The sequence below is a fragment of the Medicago truncatula genome, chromosome 8, assembly GCF_003473485.1.
Source record: "Medicago truncatula cultivar Jemalong A17 chromosome 8, MtrunA17r5.0-ANR, whole genome shotgun sequence".
NCBI classification, from domain to species: Eukaryota; Viridiplantae; Streptophyta; class Magnoliopsida; order Fabales; family Fabaceae; genus Medicago; species Medicago truncatula.
The window spans coordinates 40,562,960-40,582,563 of record NC_053049.1 but is presented as its reverse complement, the minus strand read 5'-3'; the positions used below and the strand labels follow the sequence as shown (position 1 = coordinate 40,582,563).

Here is a 19,604-nt window from a genome sequence, read left to right as displayed (position 1 = left end):
ATATAATAATAATTTAATAATAAAAAACACAAACACAACACAGTTGTTGTGTTTCAGTTTGAGTTGCAGAAAGAAGATGAATGTGTGGCTAATACCTTCATCACTCTCCACCACTCCAACAGCACTTTCAACACCCCATCATCATCTTCATCTTCCAATTATTCCCACTAAGCTTTCCCTTCACAACACCCTCCTTGCAACTACTCTCTCTTTTGGTTTCTTCTTATCCCCTTTCCCTTCTTCTGCCTCTGTTCTTCAACCCACTCCCCTTCCAATCCCTCTCTCTACTTCCTCCGAAACATGCCGTGATGTTGAGCTACGAAATATCACGGTTCCAACTGCTCCTGAAGTTGTTACCAATGAAGGACTTGTTCAGGAAGCTTGGCAGATTGTCGATGATGACTTTCTTGATACTGGTCGCAACCGTTGGTCTCAAGATACCTGGCAGGTATCATCAATGTTCATCCACATCAAAATTTTGATTTTTTTTCTCTCTTCATCTTAGACCAGTTTATGAATTTCTATTATCTGGGTTTTGGTTTGTAGCTTGTACACATTACTTTACCAACTTAAAGTTTGCTGCTTTATCTTGTATTGCTACCTGAGTAGCTATATTGCATCGTCACTTTATATTGAAGGCGTGTCTAAGTGTCTGACATTTACTCGCACTTTGTGATTTGTATGTAATCAAATTATTATTTTGTCTATGTGTGTTGGTGTTGGTGTCGAGTCTGGTGTTTGTGTCTGTAATCATAGGATGCTAGGTTTGCTTCATTGATGTTGTTTTTGTGTGGTGATTGGTTGGTGCTAATAGCTGTTTTTTGTCTGCAGCTAAAGAAGAATGATATTTTGAGCAATACAATTCAGACAAGGTCAAAGGCACACAACATCATCAAGCGAATGCTGGCCAGTTTGGGCGATCCTTATACACGTTTTCTTTCACCTGAGGAGGTAATGCATTCTTCAATTTTCATTAGTGTTGCTCTGTGGAGATTTTTCTTTTTATCATTAGATGTTTATGCCTTATGGGCTTTTTGCCTTGCCACCCCCCTGATGTGAGTCTTGATATTGCAAAGGGCACGGTCATATACAACTGAGGCGAAAAAAATAAATCTCATCTGCATTGCGGTCACAGACCTGTAAAAAAAACCTTGATGTCTGTCTGAACCTACAATTGCAGCTGCTGAACAGTTTTTTAAAAAAAATGTGTCTGTCTGTGCCACTACAACATGGCGTAAATGAGCAATTTATGATTGTTTTACTGTGTTGTCTGAGTTTGAAATTGGTGCGCCTATACTCTTATGAGACATCAATTAAACTAAATAAGAAACTCGTGATGTATTCTTGTATTATCATACCATTTACTATTGTTTTTTTGCTTATACATAATGTGATGATGTACTGCATAAATTTATGTACTTCCTACCATTGTGCTTCTCGTGTTTCTTACTTAATGGTATATGGACTTTTTTCACTTTTAAAAGTTCTCCAAGATGGCGAGGTATGACATGACTGGTATTGGAATAAACCTTAGGGAAGTTACGGATGAAAATGGAGACCATAGGCTGAAGGTATTGGGATTAATATTGGACGGTCCTGCTCATTCTGCTGGTGTCAGACAGGTAGACAAAGACAACTCTACAAATTCACTCTGCCAATGTCTTTCAAATATTATGCTTTGCCCTGATAATTTTTTGTTTTCAGTTGATCCCTGATGTTAATATAATTGTATTATTATGTACATAACTATATGTTTTAAAATTTTCGGTATAGGATGTTATCATATTTCTCCTTTAGAAATGTTGTTTCCTACTCATTTTCAAAAATCTTCATATACATCTCTTGCTTTTATTTGTTTCTTGGTTAGGGGGATGAAATATTGGCAGTCAATGACACAGAGGTAAAGGGAAAATCAGCATTTGAAGTATCATCCCTGTTGCAAGGCCCTAACGGAACATCTGTGACTATTCAGGTTTTGGATTCTGATTCCAAGTTAGTTTGGCACCTGCTCTAGCCTTCGCTTTTAGTTTTTTAACGTTCAAGTTTAATATTGGTATCGCTGTTGTCAGCTCAAGCATGGAAACTGTGGACCTGTTGAATCAATTGAAGTTCAGCGGCAATTTGTGGCTCGCACACCAGTCTCTTACCGTATGGAACAAACAGAAAGTGATGCTGCTCAAATTGGGTATATCCGCCTCAAAGAGTTCAATGCATTGGCTCGAAAGGATTTAGTCATCGGTAAGCTTTTCACAGCTTAATGTCTTTTTTTTTTTTTAGCTTTCTTGCGATGACACAAAAATGAATTGAATTTTGCAGCAATGAAGCGACTTCAAGACATGGGTGCCTCATATTTTGTATTGGATCTTAGAGATAATCTTGGTGGGCTAGTGCAGGTTGCATTTCATTAACCCTATCTACCTATACCATTCTTAGTTTCTGCTTTGAAATCAACTAGAATAGTAAGTTTTTTATGTTGTTTACATCCTGAAAATGAAGATAAACGCATAAGGCTTCTATGAGATGTGTCATGTGTGTTAGTGCAGATTATGGCTGAGAGGAAATGCCAAGATTGTTTTTGTTGTCCCATCTTTTCTTTTTCATATAACGAAGTATAATATCAGACAAATGCTCAAAGTGAATGTGGCTCATGTGGTAGCATGTTACCATAGTCAGTATTTCTTCAATTCTATTTTAAGTGAATTTGATTGCTCTATTGAGTTGTGCTCAAACTTGCTTTGGTTGATAAGATTACATGATAAAGTAAGCATGTGTTGTATTGAATGAAACTTTTCTCTGTCTTTTCAAATTTCCTAATTCAGTTTTGCCTTTTTAATTTTTTCAGGCCGGAATTGAAATCGCAAAGCTTTTCCTAAACGAAGGAGACACGGTAATTATGCTAACTTTGTGTCTGTTGCTGAATGTGATGAATTAAAGCATACATTGTGTAAAAAAATTATTGGAGAGGTTAAAAAAGAGGTCTTAATTATGTTAGTGATTCACTTGAATGTTATTTTGCCTTAAAATGTGATATTGGAGGTTAAAACATTTTTTATTCCTTGAATTTTATTGTCTTCAATGATTTGTGATTTCACATTTCTCCACTAATAACATTGGTCTCATGTGCAAATCACGTTACAATTATGTTAGACATTTACTGGTTGTTTACTTAACATATGATTCCTCCCCCTTTTCTGTACAGAGTGAAGAGTTTAAGATAATAGAGTATATTAATTCTGAGTGTGAGTTAATCGATTAAATGGTTTAGTTAATACACTATTCAGTAGATAGCCAGTTAGGATGATGATATAATCGATTAGATGTTGGTTGGTTTCTTTTTTACTATAGGATATCTTGATGTTAAAATTGACTGCTATCTTGGTGATGCTTCTTCAACTGTTTTTTTCAATGGATTTTGGTTTCTTAACACAGACTTGTCCGTTTCTAATGTCATCATGATAGGTCATCTACACTGCTGGAAGAGACCCCCAGTTCCAGCAAGCTGTTGTTTCGGATACTTCACCATTGATCCGTGCTCCTCTTGTTGTAAAAGCTTTTGCTACATCTGATTTTTTTTTACAATTAAGTTTACGTCAATGAATTATTTTGCTTTCCGATTTCCTAATCTCATCTCTTTTTCTTATTTGAATGAATTATTATGTTTTATTGTGATATTTATAGATGATAAGTATGTCATTGTTTAGTGGAATTTTCATTTTGTAGACTAAGCTTTTAAATCTTTTTGATCTGTATCATGCAGGTTTTAGTGAATGACAAGACTGCTAGTGCTAGTGAAATAGTAAGGAGCTAATTTCTTGTTATATTGTTTGATTTTTCATCTCATACTGCTTCATGACACCATTGTTTGTGTTATACTTATTTCAGGTTGCTTCCGCACTTCATGATAATTGTAGAGCTGTTCTCGTTGGAAAACGCACATATGGCAAGGTTCATAATTTTTCTCTTCCTCGCAAAATGGTTTAAACATTTTATCTAAATTGTTCCAATCTTCACTCTTGTTCGGACATTCTTTCGAACTTCCTTCTATAATTATTCTTTTCTTTCAGGGTTTAATCCAATCTGTCTTCGAGCTTCAAGATGGGTCTGGTGTGGTTATTACTGTTGGGAAGTATGTAACACCAAAGCACAAGGACATAAACGGCAACGGAATAGAGCCTGACTTCCAGAAACTTCCAGGTATATATGCGTTTTTTTTCTCTCTCTCCTTGTCTCGGGGAAAGCGTTGGAGTTGCTACCATGTGACTAGCACTAGATTGTTATGAAGCAAAAATAAATAGACACCGGGAATAATTTGAAAAAATGAAAGCTATTGAATGTAATCTAGTGTAGTGTCGGACATCAGACACACTCAATCTGAGATGTTAACGCTACATAGTTAGATTTCTCTTTCTCTCTTTCACTGTCAAATTGTAAAATGGTTTTCATGATTATTTGAGCCCTCACTGTATTTGCAGCTTGGGATGACGTCAGCCAGCATCTTTCAAAATGCAGTATGCTTCAGCAAGGATAAAACATTTTATACGGCGTATTCAAATGAAATCTTTGCTTCTAAAGAATCCGCATATGCTGGAAGCTGCCATGTATATATCTCAAAAATTTCAGGTTATTAATAGACACATAACACAAGATTGGTAGGAAGCATACAGGAGTTCGTATTTAAGGAACCAGTGCATAACTGAAGCAACTTGGATTGTAGTAATACTTAACTAATATAGGAAAGCAGACCTTGTTTTACATTTTTATGTAGATTTTGATACTATTTCCTTACTCTTTTATTTTTTTTCATTTTTTTTAAAAATTAAAGTGTATGTGTATCAATACGTATTGATATATGAATACATGACATTGTCACTTTATTCGTAAACCAATCATTACAATGTTTTTGGTTTAAATTAAGTATTCTTCGTGGTGCGTAACTGTAAATTCATCAAGTTTTAATGGTAAATACATTACATTGTCACTGTAAATTCTTCGTGGTGTGTAACTGTGTATCAATACGTAACTGTAAATACATTACATTGTCACTCGGGTTTAAATTAAGTAAATTCTTCGTGGTGTGTATCAATACGTATTGAGACTAATTCATCAAGTTTTTGTGAAACCCAATAAATGACAAATTCTTCTTAAGAGTTTTAATGTTGTTGCATGTTTAAACCCGAGATATTGGTTAAGTTAGAAGAGATTTGTTTCATATCATCTAAGCAATTTTGGATTAATCGTTATAGTATTGACAATGATGAAGAAAATGGAAATTTCAATCTTTTACTTATTATCTTCAACTTTTTGGCTTGAGTAATTTTCTTCTAGATCAAGTACTTTGGTAGTTTCTATTTATTTAATTTTTTTTAAATTGAGTGTATCTACATATAAGTTGATCCAGAAGAAAATAACTAAGGCTAAAAAGTAGATTATAGATTGTTTGTTTTCTATTTTTATTTTCTATTATATTTGTTTAACCCTTTTTAATTAATCTAAATTTTAAAAAAATAATTATCTTGACTGTTTCCAAAAATTAGGAGTATATAACACATGTATTTATTGTTTGAAAATAGTAAAATAATTTGTGTTTCCGCACGCGTCTGAGTCGTGTTACACGTTATAAATAGTTTGCATTTATGTCATCCATTTGGATGCCCAAAATGGTCTTGTTGTACATGTCACTGATTTTATAATTAAAATAAGAGTAGTGATATTTGTACATCTAATTGATGACAACTTTGATAACAACCTTGTTTTTCTCTCTTTTTATTGGTTAAAAACAATAGAGAGAGAAAAAGTAAGAGAGAAGATAAGAATGTCATCTGAATATGAGAGAGAAAGTTGTCTAAAAGTTGTCACAAAATAGTTGTACAAATATCATTTCTCTTAAAATAATCCTTAAAAAGCATTCAATCTCTCCAAATTAGCATCTTGAAAAAAATTAGTAAATGAGCCCCAATACTAATTCTATATCATTAAATCTTAACAATAATTAATCTATTCATTCATGATTATCTAATTAAATATTAAATTAATTCAGTTTTTTTAAACAAAATTAATTCAGTTTTTTTTATTTTATAATTCAAGCATTAATTAAAATTAAAAAATTAAAATTAAAAAATTAAAATGATGTCACAAAAAATTAACAAAACAAATCCATGATTTGAAATTTTCCACAAAGCTTACGAATAGTTTATGGCTAAATAAAAATGTTGTCACAAAAAATGGTTTGATTGAAAATGAAAAATTCAAAGTTGATCAAATAAAAAAAGCATTTACGTTCATTTATTATATATTTTTTAATATTAAAATAATATAAATATGGAAGGAAGTGAATTATTTTTACACTTAATTGATAGATGAGAGTATCTCTATATACATATAATCATTTGATGTTACAAAGAAGGATATCTATTTAGGATGATGTTAAATAGAGAAATATCCTCATTCTAGATGGTTTTATTCTCGTGTATGATAAGTTGGTTAAATTGTGTAAGATAAGTTGTTTAATTTTTATTTTTTTTATCATCATGGATAACTTGTTCTTTGCTTATTAGTTATATCAAAGTTATTTTAAAAATTTCATCAATTCATAACCACTAAGAATGTATTTTTACATGATATAGGCATTTGGTGCTATTTATAGGTGTGGGTGCAAGCCTCTTAGAACAATGGTGGAAAGGTCCTAGGAAGGTTGTCATTGGTAGAACTTTATAATCATTAGACATTTGAAAAGTCATGACTCACGATGGTCGACGATGTAAGTTCTAAGTTTTTGATCATTGGATTTGAGATCATCAAAGTCAAAAATACATCAAATTTTAGAAACACTAACAAATATTTTTGTATGTTACAAAGACAAATGAAACCCATAATCAAGGAATAAACTTTAAAATAATAATCAAATAAAAACTTATAATAACATTTTCAATTTCCTCCTAACCCTAATGAATATGAAATTCTATCATCCCTTCCTATTACTAATAATATAACAGGCAATTTCTACGGTACACTCAAAAAAATTGAATGTACCGGTACACCTATATATTAAATGAATAGTTTAATGAATATTTTTTTCTTAGAAAAAATATATTTTCTATTAGTTACAATTATAATAATTATATTTTATTTTTCAAAAGTGTCGGCAAATCAAAATTCAAATTTTTTTAATTTTTAATACTCATATTATTGAATATTGATTATTTTTTTGGATAAAATGTTAAAAAAATTAGTATGATTCTTATAAATGATGAAATGATGTTTTTTCTTATGAAATGATATTTTTTAAAATATAAAAGTCAATAGACATCTCTTTATTACATAAAAATGATTGTTAACTTATTGAATTATGAAATAGGTGTACCGGTACACCTTAATCTAAGGATATACCGTAGAAACTCCCTATAACTTATACCTATCATCAATAAGTTTCACAAAGTCATAGTTAGAATCGAAGAGGAGCAAAACAGACAGTATGTGATGAACAAAATCAGATTGCTAACACTTAGTATGTGATGTGTCTAAACACATGATTTGGTCATTAATGAACAAAATCAATACTCTCTATGTTCCTAAATAATGTCGCAGGCAATTACTTCATACATACAATATACAACTTTGAATATTAATACCTTTAATTGGCTATGATAAAAAAAATATTTATATATTGAAAATATTCGTTGACACAGATCAAATAACATTTTTTTTAAAAAATCAAACAACAACTTATGTACAAACATTTGTATTTTTTATATTGATTAAAAAATATGATCAAAGTAAAAATTACGTAAATAATGCACATGGTAAAAATGCGGCACTAGATTAATTTGAACATAATTAATAAACACTTGTAGTTAATTTATTCCCTAAAAAAAAAACTTCGTAGTTAATTTATTGCTCTTTTTTTTTTTTTTTACAGTTTAATTCCTCTTTTCAAAAAGTAAAGTACTATTATCGACAATAATATTTGCACACCTTTAATTTCAAAAACAAAATGTGAGGGTTTTCATGTTCCCAACCCTAATTAGTCCTCAATTCTATCACATTTCTTGAATATACGTACTCCCTATCATATCATATCCATTTCTATTGTTTAGGATCTAACTCTAATTCCATAATAACGAACAAAAAAACTCAGGGAAGAGCAAGCAAGACGAAGACGGAGACAGCACCGTTACCGATCATGTAACGGTAAGTGAAGACGAAGAAAATCATGGCTAACTGGCGAGCGAAGCAGAGACGTAGCTTGGGAGGAAAATGACGAAATGTAACAGATCGGCGATGAAGTAGGGGATGCTGAAGTCAAGAACGATGTTCTGCAAGGTATTATTGGCGGCTGATAAGCCACGGTTGGTGTCGGCTAAGCCGTGAAAGACGCAAATCAAGATGCTGGAGTATGTGACTCGAACTTGAGGAGTTCGGTCTTGGAAGAGATGAAGTAACCGATAAGGTAAAAGGAAGATGAAGAAAAATGGGATTACGAACCAACCTTCTTCTGCTAAAGATAGCAGCATTCCCATTGTGTGTGAGAGGTTTTGGGAATGCAATTGAGAAACGATTTTGGAGCGAAATAGGTTTAGGAGGTTTTGGGCCCGTTTGGATAAACAGCTTATATAGATGCGTATAGCATTAGCTCTTATAACATTAGAGCTTACATCATAAGCTCTTATACTTGATAAGCTATTTATCTTTGGATATGTACACTAAAAAGTACTTACATAAATTGAAGTGTTTGGATGTAGCATTATATAAGCTCTGAAGGAGTGGCATGTTACACATTCCAAGGATTTGTCGAGGAAAATTAAATCTTTAAAGGAAAGGCAATCAGAGTTGGATGGGAAAGGGGAGTCGGAGGATTTGTCGGCTGCTGAAATTGAAGAGTTGCACGTTGTCTCATCTGATATTCACTCTTTGTCTCGGGCTAATACTAGCATCGCTTGGCAACAATCACGGGTCCACTGGCTTCGAGAAGGGGATGCGAATTCCAAGTATTTTCATTCCGTGCTTTTAGGCCGTCGTCGTCGTAATCACTTGCACTCCATTGTTGTTGATGGGGCGGAGATTGAGGGAGTTCTTCCCGTTCGGCAGGCGGTTTTCTCCCACTTTGAGAATCATTTTAAGAGATGTGGGTCAGAAAGAATCGCTCTGCACAACTTGACGTTTCAGACTCTGAGTTATGCAGAGGGTGGAGGCCTTACTAGGCCTTTTTCTTTAGAAGAGGTGAAGGCGGCTGTGTGGGATTGTGATAGTTATAAAAGTCCAGGTCCGGATGGGGTGAATTTTGGTTTCTTTAAGGACTTCTGGGGTGTTTTGCAGCAGGACATTATGCAGTTTATGGTAGAATTCCATCGAAATGGGAAGCTGTCTCGAGGTATTAACTCAACTTTTATCGCGCTTATTCCAAAAATAGATCATCCTCGGAATTTAAATGACTATCGCCCTATTTCGCTGGTAGGCAGCATCTATAAAGTTTTAGCGAAAGTTCTTGCTAATAGGCTGCGGCAAGTGATCGGTTCAGTTGTGGCCTCTGAGCAGTCGGCTTTTGTTCAAAATCGGCAGATTTTAGATGGGATTTTAATTGCCAATGAGGTGGTTGATGAAGCCTCCAGATTAAAAAAGGAGCTACTGTTATTTAAGGTGGATTTCGAAAAAGCTTACGATTCGGTTGACTGGGGGTATTTGGATGCGGTTATGGAGAGAATGTCTTTCCCTGTTCTCTGGAGAAAATGGATTAACGAATGTGTTTCGACTGCAACAGCTTCAATCTTAGTTAATGGTAGCCCAACTGATGAGTTTCCTTTAGAGAGGGGGTTACGCCAAGGTGATCCTCTTTCCCCTTTTCTTTTTCTGTTAGCAGCCGAGGGGTTGAGCATTATTATTAAGTCTGTGGTAGCCAGAAACATCTTTGAGGGTTATAAAGTTGGGGCGCCCGCTTCTGTGCCAGTGACACATCTTTAGTTTGCTGATTATACTTTGATCCTTGGAGTTAAGAGTTGGGCGAATGTCCGGGCTATGCGCGCGATTTTGGTCTTGTTTGAGGCTATGTCTGGTTTGAAAGTAAATTTTAATAAGAGTATGCTGGTGGGTGTAAATGTCTCTGATTCCTGGTTGTTTGAGGCAGCCTCTGTCCTCCATTGTCGAGTGGGGAGAGTGTCGTTTATGTATTTGGGTCTCTCTATTGGTGATGATCCGCGTCGATTGATTTTTTGGGAACCTCTTTTGCGTAGTATTAAATCGAGATTGTCTGGTTTCAATAGTCGGTTTTTATCGTTTGGTGGCCGGTTAGTTCTCCTAAAGTCTGTCTTGACCTCTCTACCTGTCTATGCTCTTTCCTTCTTCAAGGCTCCGTCAGGTATAATTTCTTCCCTTGATTCTATTTTTTCTAATTTTTTTTGGGGGGGATGTGAGGATTCTAGGAAGCTCTCGTGGGTTAGTTGGACCACTATTTATTCTCGGAGGGAGTATGGAGGTTTGGGGGTGCGGAGGTTGCGGGAGTTTAATGTTGCGTTATTAGGCAAATGGTGTTGGCGTTTGTTGGTTGAGAGGAGTAGTTTATGGTATAGGGTGTTGGTGGCGAGGTATGGTGAGGAGGATGGGAGGTTGGCGGTTGGGGGCCGGAGAGGTTCTTCTTGGTGGCACGCGATTGCTAATATTAGGGATGGGGTTTTGGGTGTTGGTGGTGGGTGGTTTTAGGAAGGAGTGTCTCGTCTGGTAGGGGACGGGGCTGATACTTTAATTTGGCATGATTTGTGGTTGGGTGCGGTGCCTTTTCGTGTGCGCTTTAGGCGCCTTTATGACCTGGCGATTGATAAGTCATGCACGGTCGCTCACATGTTCTCTAGTGGGTGGGATGTGGGGGGAGCGGGTTGGAGATGGAGTCGGAGATTGTGGGTGTGGGAGGAGGAGATGCTGGGGGAGTGTGCTATTTTACTTCGTAATGTTTCTTTGCAGATTGGTGTTAGAGATACTTGGAGATGGTTGCTGGATCACTCGGCAGGTTATACAGTTAGTAGCGCCTATCAGTTGTTGACTTCTCAGGATATCCCTCATGTCGAAGGTGCAGCTGCGTTGGTTTGGCATAATCATATTCCGCTTAAGGTCTCAATTTTTGTTTGGAGGCTGTTGCGGAATCGCTTGCCGACACGGCAAAATCTGGTTCATCGTGGAATCCTTTCAGATACTGCTGCTGGTTGTTTGTTAGGGTGCGGAGCTGTGGAGACTTCTCAGCATTTATTCATTTCTTGTGATTTTTATGGTTCATTGTGGTCTCTTGTTCGGGCGTGGCTTGGTGTCTCTGGACCTGATCCCTGTATTGTTTCCGATCATTTTCTTCAGTTTACTCATTCAGCAGGTGGTTTGCGAGCAAGACGCTCTTTTATGCAGCTTGTCTGGTTGTTTTGCGCGTGGATTATATGGAATGACCGTAATCAAAGGTTGTTTAATAATGTAGGTAGTTCCATTGATCAGTTGTTGGATAAGGTCAAGTGGCATTCTTTGTGGTGGTTAAAAGCTAGCCATGCCGTTTTTGTTTTTGGTTATGATTTGTGGTGGTCAAGACCCTTGGATTGTTTGGGTCTTGGCTAACTTTTGATTGACTTTGTATATCTGTAATTTTTTGAGGACCCCTTGGTACACCTTGTACTAGGGGAGCCCTTGACTTGTTAATATAAGTTCCATTTTTGATTGTTCAAAAAAAAAAAAAAAGATTTTTTTTATGAAATTAATCAAGGCGTAAAAAAACAATATTATAATATATTAATTATAATTATATATATATATATATATATATATATATATATATATATATATATATATATATATATATATATAGTATATAGTATAATCAATATTTGTCCTTAAAAAAAATATCATATTCATATAAGACAAAATTAACATTAAAGTGTAAATAAACTTATCATATATATAGATATTAGTGTACAGTTTGTTACAAAAAAAAAAAAAAAAAGTTAAGTTTGTTTTTTTTATTCAGTTTCATTTTGTTACGTAACAAAAGAAAAATCTTCCGTAAAAAAAAAAATCTTAGTTAGATGTGCTACTTTAGTAAGATAAGTATATAACAATTTTGTTACTCATGTACCGCAAAAGATAACTAACATTATAATTAAAATATTCCTTCAAAAAAAGTTATAATTAAAATATATGTTTTGAAAAAGTGGATCCAGAGAGAATCGAAAGAGGTTACATAAATTCATAAGCTTCTTGTTAAGTCGGAGGGTAAGCTGAAAATTTAGGCTTATTAAAATATGGCATAAACAAGTTATGAAACTATGATAAGCTGTTTTTATTTATTTACCCAAACACCTTCAAAAAGACTTATGCGATTAGATAATCCCACATAAGCTTAAAATAAGCCAATCCAAATGGGGCCTTTCTCCTTATTCTTATAAGAAATCAGTGAGATCCTCTCATTTTTCTCTCATAATTTATTCTTTTGATTAATAAAGTTTGTAAATGTTTTTCGATGTATAAAAAAGATTGGAACTCATTTTATGTTACACATATTTATATTTCCAAATTGTTAGTAATTGAATCATAACATCACTCCTCTCATTCATATCAACTTTCCCTTCAATTTTGAAGTTAAGGAAACGTTGTTAGGGAAGAGTAGTATCTCCCAAGTGGCTTCCAATTCAATTTAACTTTTCCAATGAAATGAACTAGTCACATACATTTTTTCTCAAATAGTTACACTATGCCAAGTGTATTCCCTCATATGTTATTTGAATCATAACAATCAACATCTTAATTAAATCTAAATTACCTCAAATAGTAGTCTATGCAGTTGCGCGCGGATAATACATTTAGTTTACCAAAACAAAATCATATACTTTTAAATCAAGCCAAATTTCAATATGATAATCAAAACATGCAAAACAAAATTGCTTTAAAATCTTAGCAATACATAACATCATTTACATTCCAATCTAATCAAAATATTAGCATTGCAACAATGTTTAGGAGAATCAATCCTGCTTGTATGGCTTTATCAGACGAGTTGTATCTGCAATCTCCATATGAATACATTCACGAGATTCTCATTTATTATTTAAGGAAAAACTGACTCTAATTATGGAAGCATGATAAAGCATTATAATTAAGTTAAACATTCGGATATTACTGAGTTCAAAGAAATAGATCCTTGTGATTTTGTATTAATAGTTAGTCATACAAATTAATTGAAAAATCATGTGTGAGTAGGTTATAAATTGCATGAAGGAAGGAAGAAAGAAATGCAGACAGAACAGAACACACATAAAGAAACTCCATTGTCTGTTGGAGAAAGGTTCGAAAAACTTCGAGCAAATCAATATATGCGCATCCTTCTTTTGTTTAGTAATTTTATTCCACTGTGACTTGGATCTCCACTTATCCGATAATGTGTTATTAACTTTTTCTTTACTTAAAATTCTCACAGTCCTGATGATCGAGGAACTAATAATATTTTTTTTTTTATCTACATTGGATATTTTTAATTAAATGTTCAGTCCCATAAAACTGTAGAAAAGTGTAGCACAAAGAGATAGAACATTGCAGATATATCACCTTCATATTAATTATATATCTAACTATCAAATATGTCACCCTTGCCTTTTCCCGCCTATGTTTGCACCCTTCTCTTGCCTGCTATTTTCAACTATTCAATGTCTTCTTTCACAAGTTTGCTGTAATTCTTAACTGAAGATTTGATATGTATATAAAATATATAAACAAGAATGTAGATTAAACGGATAAAATTCTTCTACAGAGTTTTCCTTGTTTGATAAATCTTTGCTTGTTAACATTGCTCCAGATCAAGGAGGAAAAATCTGTAATTCAAGCTCAAAAGCCAATTACCTGCAAAGATGGACGTTAGAATTTTGCAGTTTGCTCTATTTTGTTTGTGCAGTTTCTTTGGTTCAGGTAAGTAACAAGGAGTACCAATTTTGATTTTGTATACAAATGTTGGTTGGCTACTTGGTTATGTTAGTTTTCATGGGTTGAATTCTTAACCTCCTGATTAATACTCATTCAATATCCCTAAAATATGTGATTAGTTATACCAGCTTTCCATTATAACAAAACCATGCAATTGTTGATCGTTCACCATGGTTTTACATCACTGTCACATCGCAATCCTTTGAGAACTGTGGCTCAACGCAACCTCATTCATGGTAATGAAGACATCAAAAACTCTGATGTCTTGTCTATATTGTGTTCATGAGCGTTTTTTAAAACTCTAGTAATACTAAAAGTCAGTTTCAGACTTTCAGTAGACTAATCTAATTTGCCCTAATGAAAAGTTAAAATGATATATTTGGTTTTCCAGGAATCTCTACAACATCAGGTGGTTGTCAATGGTGTGGTTAAAAAAGGAACTTCAAAGTCTGATATACAAGCAGCTCTTAATCATGCTTGCGGAGAAGGAGGTGCAGATTGCTCACAAATTCAACCTGGAGCAAGTTGTTATGAATCAAACACTCTCCCTGACCATGCTTCTTATGCCTTCAACGACTACTACCAGAAGCATCCAATACCTGCCAGTTGTGTGTTCGGAGGAGCAGCAACGCTTACAAGCAACAATCCAAGTAAGCATTTCATCAAACGTAAAAGCTGAATTGAATGAGATTCATTAGATATCAACAAATTTTCTGACCATGAGGTTTCACCTCATTGTTGAGAGTTTGATCTTTTTATTTCGAGAGTAGTAGTCTAAATTTCTTTGAAAATTGTTGTAAAATGGTCATTAGTGCCACATTATTTAACGGAAATTTCTCTACCTTCTTAATAAACTAACATCTAACATCATTGTAGGTAATGGGAACTGCCAATATGCATCATCCGGTATAGGGTAAGAATTTGAAACACCTACAAGTCTATTTTTTAGTATTTTTTTAATTATGTATCAAAACAAAGAAGTTAATATGAAGGTAATCAATACATTCTAACTATATATATTATATTGTGAATGCAGAAAAAGTACACCATGATCATATGGTAGCAACCCACCAAGACCACCGAGTCCATATGGTGGCAACCCACCAAGTTCACCGAGTTCATATGGCGGCAGCCCCGCCCACCAAGTCCACCAGGTTTTGCAATCCCACCTCCAAGATCCGGTGCATCCACATCTGCTCTTCTTTCTTTGTCATTGCTGTTTGCATGTGGCCTCTTGGTTTCACTTCAAGTAGCAAATTATTCAGTCTTCAAGCAGTTTTAGTAAAAATTTCTAGAAGTTGGATCAAATAAGTCTTGTAATTAAAATTACGTATACTGTCATATATGTATGTATGGCTGATAGTTGTTAATAAAGCGTAATAATAGAGCCAAAAGGAAACAAAGGTTCTTGTTGACAGGTTTTTTTGTTTTTTTTTGAGTATTAGCTTTTATTTTATAGAGAAAGCTCTATAACCAATATCAGCTACTATGCCATTTTATTTAGTGAATAGAATAAATTACAATTACAGAACTTCTGAAATTATAATGTTTGGTCTAAAACATGTTTTCAGAACTGAAACCCTTAGAAAAACCTATTCAGAAAAATCAACCTTGTTTTATTCATGATTGTATATGTTGTGTAAACAAATGATATGGTAATGAACATAATCAACATAGTCTGCCTCTCTAACTATCTTATACATAACTAATCGTGACACACTCTAACTTCCCCAGCTAAAAGATTATCATTATACCAATACTGAGTAATTCCAAAGAATATAAATCTACAAACTTTTTATACTCTTCAGGAAGCCACCTTGTAGGTAGAATCAGAATACAACAATTTCAATTGTGAAATGATATAATATCAAGTTGATATTGATAAAACTAATAAATTACAGTCTACAAGCACTAAAAAGATATTCAAAAGTAAAAGGTTAACTCCCTTTTTTTTTTCTTTATAAAAAGATGATCCGGCCTATATTAATATTGTTTTGAAATGGGCAAAAAAAAAACAACTTTAAACGAAGATAACACTAAACTGACTAACACAACTTACATAAGCCAAACCAAAACTTGAATAAACAGATAAACACGTATCGGGAGATGATAGCATTTTACTCACTCTGTAATACACGGCAAAAATGAATATTTTTTGGAACATATCTAACTGAAACAAAATTTAAGAACAACATTTTATACTTATGTTCATTGCAATCTACACAACAAAAGCAAAGAACCCTTATGTTAGATGTGGAGTTCTTTATCATAACAATCTAGGGCCAAAAGCTAGCTTCAGTCACTCACTTTATAATATATACAGAATATCACGAACTAAATACATATTTCTAATACAAATACCGATTTAACTCCATTATTTAAGTAAAAAGTAAACAATTGAGTATCTAACATTTTACATAATACTATTAGTACACGACCAAATAATATCAACATTCCAATATGTATTGTTCTTATTTACAATATGCTATTAGCGTAAATACTTTCGAAGCCAACTCAGATAAGAAGCAACAAGGATGCGACAGTGATACCGATGACTGCTAAGGTGGAAACAACTGAACCTTGGTCAAATGATTTCTCCAAGCTTGTTCTTGAGAAATGTTGGAAAGCCAAATACACCGCAATCAATAAAGAAATCACGGCACCTTCTTTTGTGTCCCTGGCAAAGAGAATAACGATGTGTAAGTTTTTTATTTTAATAAATAGGGTAAGTTGACAACGGTTCAATGGGCCCAAAAACATGAATTTGCTTACCTTAATCTCACAGCCTCGTGAGGAGCTACAATCACCAAGAGAAACGCTATAAATGGCAACTCAAGTTCACCTGAAATCAAAGAATATCCGGCATAAATTTTATCTTTTTTCCAATTAATATTCAAAAAGAATAAAGAACAAAATACACAATTTATTTTTATTATATTAATACACTCCACAATTGCCCCTTATATTAATACACTCCACGTATGGTGGGACCTCTTCCCGGACCTTGCGTATGCAGGAGCTTTAGTGCCCCGGGTTGCCCTTATATTAAAACACTCAACAGTTGGCTAGTAACACATAGTTTGGGTATTTTGGATCCATTGTACAAAATGAAAAGGAAATAAACGGAGGTGCAAACCATGGGAATCAAGTGAGATGGATGAACCAGGAGTGTTTCAAGTGTTTTATGTGATACGAAAAACATCCAATTTTAAGAATTTGTTTACTCTACAGCTCCGAATTTTTTGTATGAGAAAAAATGTTTGGTTGTAAAGAACAAACACGAAAATAAGCTTAATCTTGTAAATATGAGAATATGATTATGGATTATTGGACTCACAAGACTTAATACGATTAAAAATAATTTCTTAGAAAGAAATGTAAGGTGACCCACCTATTGTGGAAAAGAGAGTAGAATTTTGTCTTAGATAGTTTAGTTTAGACATGTAATGAGAAAACTTGTGCAAGCTCTAGTGAAAAGAGTGCATCAGATGGAATCCAATAGTTAGAGGTAACAATAGATGAAACCATTGAGAAGATTTAGATTTTAAATAGTTTGCCTTTACAAATGATCGGAAAAGTTTGATTTATCCCCGCCTAGCAAAAAAGGCTTCTGCTATTATCACTTTGCAGTTTTTACTTTTCACTAAGAGAAAAATAGAATCAATATGTGCCTTGAGGTTCCTAAAACAAAATGTTGATTTTCTCCACTTTCAATAAAGGCCAGATGGTGTTCTTGAGGTCTATTGTGTCCATTGTTACCCCTTCAAGATTCCTAAATTTCATGTGCATATGATGTATAAGAGAATATACCTGGAATATGAAAGAAGAGACGGACGAGAAGTGCCAAGAATGCTGACCACACACCATATCTACCTCTGTATGTCCAATTTGTGTAAAATAATTAGATCAATAAAAGGTAAAGAAGCAGTTTTGATAAAGAGAATAACACTTATTCTTAGTGTACGTGTAGAATAATGATCCACCAAATTTGTTGAGCAAACATAAGAAAATCTAATTTGAAACAGTTGGCTATATAAACTAAACAAGAAAGCAAAATACAAGAATCAATGACGTACTGTATCCAGGAAAAAACAGGTGCAGGGGCTTGCAAAGCAAATAATGGAACAATAAATGATTTTGGTACAGCAGTGCCCTTTGCCAGTATCAAAACCCTATAAGAATTTGAATATTCATCAGCACATAACAACAAATTTGGCATATCAGAATAACGAAAGACGGTAGATTAGACAAACAAAAAGAGGGCACAATTATATGATAAAAACCATTAACACAACTAATGATCATATGTTTGATTTAGAAGTGAATGATTTTAAATATGAATAATTAAATTGAGAGAGAGGTACTAACAGAGAAGAGACAGTAGAGAGCCACTGAATATTAGGAGTAGTGAAAGGATAAGGAGCATAAGAAGAAAACAAACGAAATCCGTTGGTGCTAGTTTTGGGGTTGTGGGCGATTTTGATTCCGTAATGACGAGTGAAGGATCTGAAATGAAAAAAGATGAGAGAGGAAATAAAAGGAAAGAAAAGAGTAGATAAGAATGTAGGTAGGTAGATACCTGAGGCATAGGGGATTGAAGGTGCGAGGGTGAGAGAAAGAGAGCGATGATGATGATGATGGATCTGTTGTTCGGGTGCAGTTGAGGAGAGAGAAAGTGGTAGATCGTGCATTTACAATTGAAGTTGATGATGATGATGATAACACACAGCCTAATGTTGATGATGATATCATTTTTTCTTCTTCTTTTTTCTGCTCGGGACACTCTGTTTCTTCTCTTTGCTCTTACTTTCAATTTCGATTCACTGACTATTTTATGACTCTGCTGCCCAGTCAAACCCAGACAGGAGGAGGACCCACTCTCAAAAAACACCTAATATTGCACACGCGTCACTCAATTAATATTACTACCACTACATCACGTGCCCCTTAATGCCAACTGGTGTGCTGTGTCTGTCCAGGGCCACTTCTCAATTTTGGAGTTGGCTCAAAAAAATCATAGAAATGATAAGTGTTAGAACCTATGAAGCTCAGATACGAGATACGATACGGATACGATACTGCACTGATACGTCGATACGGAAAATTTTCAAAAATCAAGATACGATACGGCTGAGATACGTTAATAAAAAAAAATTATATAATTAAATGTACAATATAATTATAACCATTTTTTTAATATGCAAATATATTAACAAACACAAGAAACTAGACTCGTAGCACATTAACATAAATATAAATAATATTGACGATTGAGAGAGTGGTCATTAGTCAATTACATACGAAATATATATAAAAAGAGCACTATCAGTGTTATACATCAATGCTACACTATATCCAAAAGGAACTTGTTAGTGCTATACTATATCGATCCAAAAAAGAAGCACTATATCCAAAAAAGAACACATCAGTACTAAAAGTTAACACTAACAAGTAACTAACGTTTACATCTCCTCTCCTCCATTCCCATCATCAAGATACAAATCAGCTTCCAAATCCGGTTCATCCAAAGACAACTCTGCCAACTCAATTCCAACACCATCAAGCGGTTCATGCACATCTCCACTAATGTCCCACATTCTTGATTGTCCTTTCTTATATCCATCTTCTTTCCTTGACAAGAGTTGAAGATTAGTATGCACATAAACCAAATC

General features: G+C 34.0%; 3 protein-coding genes across 3 annotated transcripts; 2 read left to right on the top strand and 1 right to left on the bottom strand.

The window, feature by feature from the left end:
• Positions 1-22: 22 nt before the first annotated feature.
• Positions 23-4,914, top strand: LOC11411398 (carboxyl-terminal-processing peptidase 1, chloroplastic). The gene is made up of 12 exons (XM_003629853.4): positions 23-448; positions 832-951; positions 1,485-1,622; positions 1,868-1,972; positions 2,070-2,238; positions 2,317-2,393; positions 2,843-2,887; positions 3,460-3,543; positions 3,758-3,796; positions 3,883-3,945; positions 4,065-4,194; positions 4,473-4,914. Exons 1-12 carry the CDS (start codon positions 77-79, stop codon positions 4,526-4,528), a joined length of 1,398 nt encoding a protein of 465 aa, XP_003629901.1. The 5' UTR covers positions 23-76; the 3' UTR covers positions 4,529-4,914.
• Positions 4,915-10,827: 5,913 nt separating this feature from the next.
• Positions 10,828-11,580, top strand: LOC112417434 (uncharacterized). The gene has a single exon (XM_024773115.1). The coding sequence runs from the start codon at positions 10,828-10,830 to the stop codon at positions 11,578-11,580; it is 753 nt and encodes a 250-aa protein (XP_024628883.1).
• A 4,523-nt stretch (positions 11,581-16,103) lies between these two features.
• Positions 16,104-18,734, bottom strand: LOC11408207 (cold-regulated 413 inner membrane protein 1, chloroplastic). The gene is made up of 6 exons (XM_003629850.4): positions 18,512-18,734; positions 18,301-18,438; positions 18,009-18,104; positions 17,743-17,807; positions 16,705-16,774; positions 16,104-16,609 (listed from the first exon to the last, which is right to left on the bottom strand). The coding sequence occupies exons 1-6, from the start codon at positions 18,682-18,684 to the stop codon at positions 16,447-16,449; spliced, it is 705 nt and encodes a 234-aa protein (XP_003629898.1). The 5' UTR covers positions 18,685-18,734; the 3' UTR covers positions 16,104-16,446.
• Positions 18,735-19,604: the final 870 nt, after the last annotated feature.

What these genes read in the sequence shown, in the direction of transcription:
- LOC11411398 (XM_003629853.4), top strand. Translation starts at nt 77, where the DNA reads ATGAATGTGTGGCTAATACCTTCATCACTCTCCACCACTCCAACAGCA. An exon ending in GTTTTCTTTCACCTGAGGAG is followed by an intron (nt 952 to 1,484) that starts GTAATGCATTCT and finishes CACTTTTAAAAG; the next exon opens with TTCTCCAAGATGGCGAGGTA. An exon ending in GAAAACGCACATATGGCAAG is followed by an intron (nt 3,946 to 4,064) that starts GTTCATAATTTT and finishes CTTTTCTTTCAG; the next exon opens with GGTTTAATCCAATCTGTCTT.
- LOC112417434 (XM_024773115.1), top strand. Translation starts at nt 10,828, where the DNA reads ATGTTCTCTAGTGGGTGGGATGTGGGGGGAGCGGGTTGGAGATGGAGT.
- LOC11408207 (XM_003629850.4), bottom strand. Translation starts at nt 18,684, where the DNA reads ATGATATCATCATCAACATTAGGCTGTGTGTTATCATCATCATCATCA. An exon ending in TTCAATCCCCTATGCCTCAG is followed by an intron (nt 18,439 to 18,511) that starts GTATCTACCTAC and finishes TTTTCATTTCAG; the next exon opens with ATCCTTCACTCGTCATTACG. An exon ending in CCTGTTTTTTCCTGGATACA is followed by an intron (nt 17,808 to 18,008) that starts GTACGTCATTGA and finishes TTGGACATACAG; the next exon opens with AGGTAGATATGGTGTGTGGT.